Here is a 6934-nt window from a genome sequence, read left to right as displayed (position 1 = left end):
CGGCCTCCAGATCCCAGGTTTCTGCAGCAGGAGGATCCCAGGCATGCAGTGCTATCTTCCACAGCTTGATCTGCCGGTCCCAGGACCTGCGGCTGTACTTCTTGAACTTGTTGGGAGTTGTAGGGTGAACCCCTGGAAGTCGCTGGCTCCTGGAAACACACAGTGACATTTGTTATTTCAGAGCATAAGGAGTGCTTTCCTTAAAAAGAATCCTTACTCCATCAGGTCACACAACCATCACTGGTCCTATAAATAAAATGGTCATATATTTAAACACGTTACAGAAATAAGATGTTACCAAAATAAATCACAAAAGCAACAACAAAACAACAAACCATAATGTGCTGAGTCAGACTGGAGGCTCATCCAGTCCAGCACTCTGACAGCTGCCAAAAGCAGAGCCCCACTGCCCATGAACAAAGATGAAACACAAGCATAACTCATACTGCTTCAATATTATCCTAACCTCCAGCTCCTTCTACTTTACATTTCCTGAGTCAAGTGCAGCTTCTTTTATTTAGTATTGTATTCAGTCTGTTGAGGATGGAGTTACCTTCCTCCCCAGCAGTCCCTCTAGTGCTGTGGTTTGCATTAATTGCTAAAACAGTGCTGATAAACACACTGGTTTTAGGGTTTTGAACAGTGCTTGCACAGCTTCAAGGCCTTCTCCTTTCCCCACCCCACAGACACTAAGGTGAAAGTGAACACTAAGTTGAGAGGGAACAGTGCTGGGACAGCTGACTCAAATTACCCAGAGATATCACACATCATATAATGGCACACTCAGCAGAAAAATCCACAGGAAGAATTTCAAGAGAATTAAGGTTCTGTGCTATTCTACACACACAAACACCCATCAGGAACAATTAAGAGTTCCTCTGGAAATTTGCAACACAGGGCAACTTACTTTGGAACTTCTTTAATGTATCTGTCATATGCCAGGGTATTCTTGCCAAAATTGATCTGTTTTTGTCTTCTCCTCAGGACCACCTCATCAGTTTCCATTTCAGCTGGATTGGCAGAGTTGCTTGTAACAGAATTTGAAAATAAATAGAAAAATTAAGTTGAAAAGAAACTTAATAGCATTATAGGAATTTTAATAAACACATATTATAGAACTGCCCTGTATTCTTAATGACAGACAGTGAGCACAACTCTTACCTCACTAGTTCACAGAAGTGAAATCTGTGCTTATCAAATCTGAATCTCTAATAATCACAGAAGCAGCTTTTGAGCTAAAACCTCTCAGTGCTACTCCCACCCTAAGGCACCCTTGAGGTTTGATATGAAACAGCCTGTCTGCTCTTTCCAATCTTCATTACTGCGGATGAACGAGTCACAGATCATCAGATGGCTTTTGCTAAAACCAATGTAACAATAAGCAGCAATAGCTCAATACCTACTTTGTCAAGTTTTTATTTGATGTCCTCATTGTTTTGCCTTCTTCAGTTCTACCTTCCCAGCTGGGGCAACTGGAAAGTGGCCTGCAATGTTCTGATGCTGCAGAGCTAGAAAATAATGGGAATTCAACATGAATGTTTGCTGCTTGTAACACATTTAATCAACAGAAACATCAATCATGGACAAAACCAGCTCCACAACTGTAAAACCATGGGCATGTTCCTTCTCTATTTCACCTTCAGCCTGGCCCCAGCCTGGCCCCTTCTGTCAATTTTAAGGCCTCAACATTTAACAAGTCATGTCAGCAATACAGAAGCAGATTTAGCTGATACTCTTACTTTCCCTAAATGGTTTCACATCAACAGATGAAACTAACATGCAAGCTGACAATGTCATTTTAACACAGGACAAAGATTCCACACTGAAAAGGATCAGATCCACTCAGGAAAAGAGAAACACAAAACACTGCTGGCACAGCCCCTTAAGTCTCACACTCATGCCGTACTCTCAGTATTTTTTAAGAACACATCAAAGACATAGAATACACTCCCGAGTATAAGGTTTTCCTAAGGTCTTCAAAACATTAATTCCTTAACAAATCAATATCAAACATGTCATCAAAATTAAAATCACCTTCATGCAGTGGAATACTCAATTCGTACCAGAATGTACGAATTACATAAAAAACATTTTCATGTGCCCTTAGTAATACATTTCCCCTTACATTCTGTTCAGTTTGCTGCACATAGCTCAGCACTCACCACTTTGCACCCTTGCTATCAGACTCTAAGATACCAGTCTCAACCACTTCCTCCACCTTGGGTCTTTAGTCTAGAATATCCAAAAGCCAAGCAAAATATTCATAGAATTACCTAAGTATAGAATTCTACCTCATCTCAAATTGTCCTCAGCAATGGACTACAGGAAAAAAAAAAGTTGCTCACTAAAAACTGCAGCACAGCTGAATATACCAAGTGGACTGTGAAGAGACAAAGATGGTCTGCTCACATTTACACAGAAAGATGCATAAGCAAAATATAACAGGAAATGGCTTCATTGGGAGTTTTACACTAATATTGAAGACTTCAGCAATTAAGGGCTTAAACTATTGCTTCAGTACACAGCCCTTCTCCCTTTCACTTTGAACACTTGCTAATACTGTGGCATGAGACACACTGGATGTTCTGCTTTAGGCATGATGCAGGTATCATCTCCTAACTCTCTGCTACTCCATTAGAAGAGAACACTCAACCTAAACATGTGCATGCTTTTCTTGGAGTCCTAAAGAAGAGCCCAGCAAAGTGGAGATTTCAAAAAATTTACACTTGTTCCTTACCTCTCCATCCAGTGGTCTGAATGGCCACATTGATATTCCTCCAACACCAGAGAATCGGAATCATTGCAGCTTCTACGTTCCTGCTGTTGATGCCAGCAGTGTGGATGTTGCACGGACCTAGAAAACAAGAATTCTCATCTGAAATCAAGTCAGTGGTAGCCACTGAACATGGCCTACAAAAATCAAAGATTGACAATTTGATTTAGCATATAGATATATGATTCATATCAACTTGCTCATGCAACACATACTTAACAAAGGTGTTAGTGCAACTGCTGAGGAAGTATCTTTGACTAGTGCAATTAAGCCATCAGAATTTTTAAAATAGACACTTAATATTTTTAAAATAGACACAACAAAAAATAGACTCTTTTTGCAAACAAATTGGTGGGGAAGAAAAACCTAATTAAGGACTGCCACCAGCATTTATGGACTCGTGGACATGTCTATTTTCTGTCAGCAGTGTATTATTTGATATTTATTTACTGTTCCATCCAGTAGTAAACTCACAGAAAAGGCAAATCCGGAAACTACATTTCAACACAATGGCTAGGGAGAAGAAGGTCAAATGTCTATGTGGAAACACTTTTACACAGGAAATTCTTGACCAGACATGGCTGCAGAGCCCTCACAAGGGAGCCTGCAACAGGGAGCTGCCTGTAGTGCTCACAGCACACTGGCAGGTCAGCCAGGGATTGCTTAAGGCTTGAGTTCTCTACATTCTCCTCCTCTACATTCTTCTCCCCCACACCTGCCTGAGAGAACGATTGGGCACTGCAGTATCTGCACTCTAAATCCACCATGTTTCTGTGTGTGTGTGTTATAAATAATAAATGTAGTTATTGGCTTTCACAGCTCTGCATTAACTTTTGTTTTGCATGCTATTATTGATCAGAGAAATCCTGCTATAGTATGACTTGTTATTACTGCTTTTGATAGAGTATAATCTACCAGTTTCTATATGCACTGTATAGCTTTTACAATAAATAGTGTAATATATAATATTTTAGACCATAGCATAACGGAGACTGTGAAATTTTGAAGTGATTTTTCATGTAACTAACCCAGAAAATGGTGTAAAATGATTAGGTGATTTCCCACATTCGGGGACTATCTTATCTAAAAGACAACATAACTGAAACAGAAACCAGAGCACCAAAAAAAAGAAGAATTTATTAAATCTCATTATCAGGGAGTGAAAATACAACAGAATGGAACCACAAGAAGAAATAAAATACATTAATTTAAGCTACAAGATGGCATAAAGACAAGTCAAAGGTTAAAACGAAGCAAAAGAACATCTAAACTCAAAACAATGTTTGAATATGTATAAACTCTTATGAAAATGCATGCATCACCTGTAATGAAACAGAATATAAAGAACATGGTTTAAGTTAACCCCGTGCTTTTGGCAAATAGCCAAGCACCCCAGAGCTAGATTTTATCACTTTTAGCCCTTAATAAATTAAAAAAAAATAATTAAATAGTGAGCCATGTTACTCTCACGATTAAATAAATATTTTATATAGGACACACCATTGCTACATGACAGCACTTGCTTTGAAAGACAAATTTTTAGTCATTGCCCCTGCTGATTTCATGACATCCAGTGTCACCCCTTTCCATCTGGTAGTTTTGAAAAGTATTTGCAGGCTTTTTTCCCCCTGAGGTTCTTATAGAGATTTCATACACATCTTCCATTTATGCAACCCTCTGCATTCAGGCTGCAGTAGGAAAATCCATCCAAGGAGGACTTACCATGAACACTTTCAGGAGACTTTAAGCCCTATTTGGATTTATTCCCATGTTCTCAGGTAAGACACTGCATACAGATAAGCCAGACTGATTTCCACTCATTTAAAGTTTTACCTGGTAAACATAACTTTAAAATTAAAACCAGAAGTCTTACAAAGAACTGATTGTATTTTTATTGAGCTCTTCAGAGGGTTTTAAGATTAACTGCATGTATTCATTAAGCCTTTTCCCTAAGGGCTATCCAAACAATAGTCTTCATTTTAAACAGGCAAGCTATCAAGCAAAAAAACCCACCAACCCCAAAAACCACAAATGAGAAATCCTGCAGGATGTCTTTGGAAGAAAATGTCTTGTAATCCATGTAAGAGCTCGAGTATTTATATCTCAATTCCCTAAACAGCTCAAAGTCCGCAAACATTTCTTTAAAAATGGCACTGAGAACCTCAGTCTTACTGAAGTTTCTCCTGAATTGGAATGGTGCTTAGCTGCAGTCTAGCAAGTTTTACAATATCAGAGAAAGGTTTGAGTTGGGGGTGACCTTAAGGATCATCCAGTTCCAACCCTCTGCCATGGGAAGGGACACCTTCCACTAGACCAGGTTGCTCAAAGTTCTGTTCAATCCCTTTAGCACTTCCTAGAATGGGGCAGCCATTTCTCTGGGCAATTTAACACAGTTTACACAGACACAAAAAAACCCTCATACTTTAGAGATCACATGACAACTTGGTGCTTTGGTTTCAAGCTGTGCCAAACCTCACAGCAGAAAAACTGTACTCATTTAATGGATTAAAATGTCTCCTGCTTGGAAAAAAAAGTCTTTTTTGGGTTGACAAATTATGTTAATCTAAAAAAACAACAGGTAAAATATTTCCCCAATATGCACTGGAACGACAAACTGTGGAAATAAGTAATATAGCCATGAGCCATGTTTTGAGAAAGACCTCTTTAGCTGCAGCATGCTGGGAAATTTGGGCTATACATGATACAATCATATGGGTTATTTGTACTGACACAGTCCACCCACAGACTGTCTTTAGTTTAATGACATCACATTTATATAATATACTTCAGATCACTAACATTGTCCACCCACAAATTAGTGATGTGGAAAAGTATACACACAGCTGGAAATGCAAAACTAAATCACTATTAGTGATTTACACACAATAAAAAAAGGAAAATTCTTTAAGTAAATATTTTAGTCACGTGCACTACTTAGCATTTCTTGCCTTTTTTTTGTTTGTTTTTTGTTTGTTTGTTTGTTTGTTGTCATGACAAAAAAACTTAATCTCAAGGGAGACATAGAGGAAGCTCCCACCTCTTAAGCTGAGAAGTGAGAGGCAAACTTCCAATTCTTCCACAAGACACTGTGTGAAAGGGGCTCAATATTTTCCAGCATTACCTGGGATGGCAGAGGCAGCAGAAAGCAACAGATGGAGAGTCAGACTGGAAAAAGCCAAGTCAACTCAAAAAACAGAAATAACAACCAAACATACCACGTGCTGGAGGAAATGTAAGAAAGGGAAAAAAAAAAAGTTGTGACCAGATGAAAAAGAAAAGGAAAAAAGGAAAGGACACCTTTATAACATAAGCAATAAACAGAAATAACAACATAATACTGGGGTGTTTACCTTGCTAATTCTATACTTTGTTGCACTGTCATTACTTCATGCTTTTCACCAAAGGCTTCCCACTCTGAGCACTTTGAAAAAGCATCCTGATGTCCTGAGTCCATAAGGCTGGAAAGAAAATGAAAATGTCTGAATCCATGCATTGTGGTAACACAGTTCCTCTTAATTTTTCAGAAAGGGGGGCTAAAAAGAGAGAAGAAACCATACCTGCATGAACATTTTCACTAAGGTTAGTGTGAAATGTCTACTAAACTGCCAAAAGCTTTAGTGGTGCCTAAATCTACACACAAAACACAACCTGTGCTGTGTCTTCTGACACATTGCAATGGAGCACTGTAAATATTTGTAAATTGTGCTATCATACAGCACAATTATTCTGACATGAATTCCCTTCCTCATTACATTGCACACCTTTAGATACAATTAAAGTTATTAACAAAGGGAGGGGAAAATACCAGCCATGTTCCAAAAGTCAGTTCATAGTATCAATAGTACCATGGAGAATCATTTCATACCTATCCAGTGCAGTGTGGTACATCTGCAGATAATGGTTTTTGCTCTCTGAAACCACAGAGGAGTCAGAATTGTTTCTTCTTCGGCGTTTCCATACTGGAGAGGAATTGGGAGAACAGGAACTACAAAAACAGATTTTACACATGTAACACTTTTGATCTATGTTTAAATGTTTATCACTGTTCTTCTAAATAACAGCATATGCTACAGAGGAAGTTTTCTTTTGGGGTATGATTCCACAGTCGCACAGAGGAACACTGAGCAAATCTCTCACAGTTTGGAAACAAAACCATTTTGA

At 38.6% G+C, this 6934-nt stretch overlaps 1 protein-coding gene across 1 annotated transcript in view; it reads right to left on the bottom strand.

The window, feature by feature from the left end:
* Positions 1 to 6867, bottom strand: part of LOC115948647 (histone RNA hairpin-binding protein-like) — a 7401-nt gene extending 534 nt beyond the window's left edge. Inside the window, exons 1-6 of the mRNA XM_031062720.1 lie at positions 6639 to 6867; positions 6124 to 6231; positions 2738 to 2854; positions 1404 to 1508; positions 908 to 1027; positions 5 to 149 (exon numbers count right to left, since the gene is read on the bottom strand). Coding sequence (XP_030918580.1) covers positions 5 to 149; positions 908 to 1027; positions 1404 to 1508; positions 2738 to 2854; positions 6124 to 6231; positions 6639 to 6781 — 738 coding nt within the window. The 5' untranslated portion in view covers positions 6782 to 6867. The remainder of the gene's footprint in view (positions 1 to 4; positions 150 to 907; positions 1028 to 1403; positions 1509 to 2737; positions 2855 to 6123; positions 6232 to 6638) is intronic.
* Positions 6868 to 6934: the final 67 nt, after the last annotated feature.

Source organism: Geospiza fortis, unplaced genomic scaffold (genome assembly GCF_000277835.1).
Source record: "Geospiza fortis unplaced genomic scaffold, GeoFor_1.0 scaffold730, whole genome shotgun sequence".
Classification (NCBI taxonomy): domain Eukaryota; kingdom Metazoa; phylum Chordata; class Aves; order Passeriformes; family Thraupidae; genus Geospiza; species Geospiza fortis.
The sequence above is the reverse complement of the archived record's forward strand: the minus strand, read 5'-3'. Positions and strand labels throughout refer to the sequence as shown.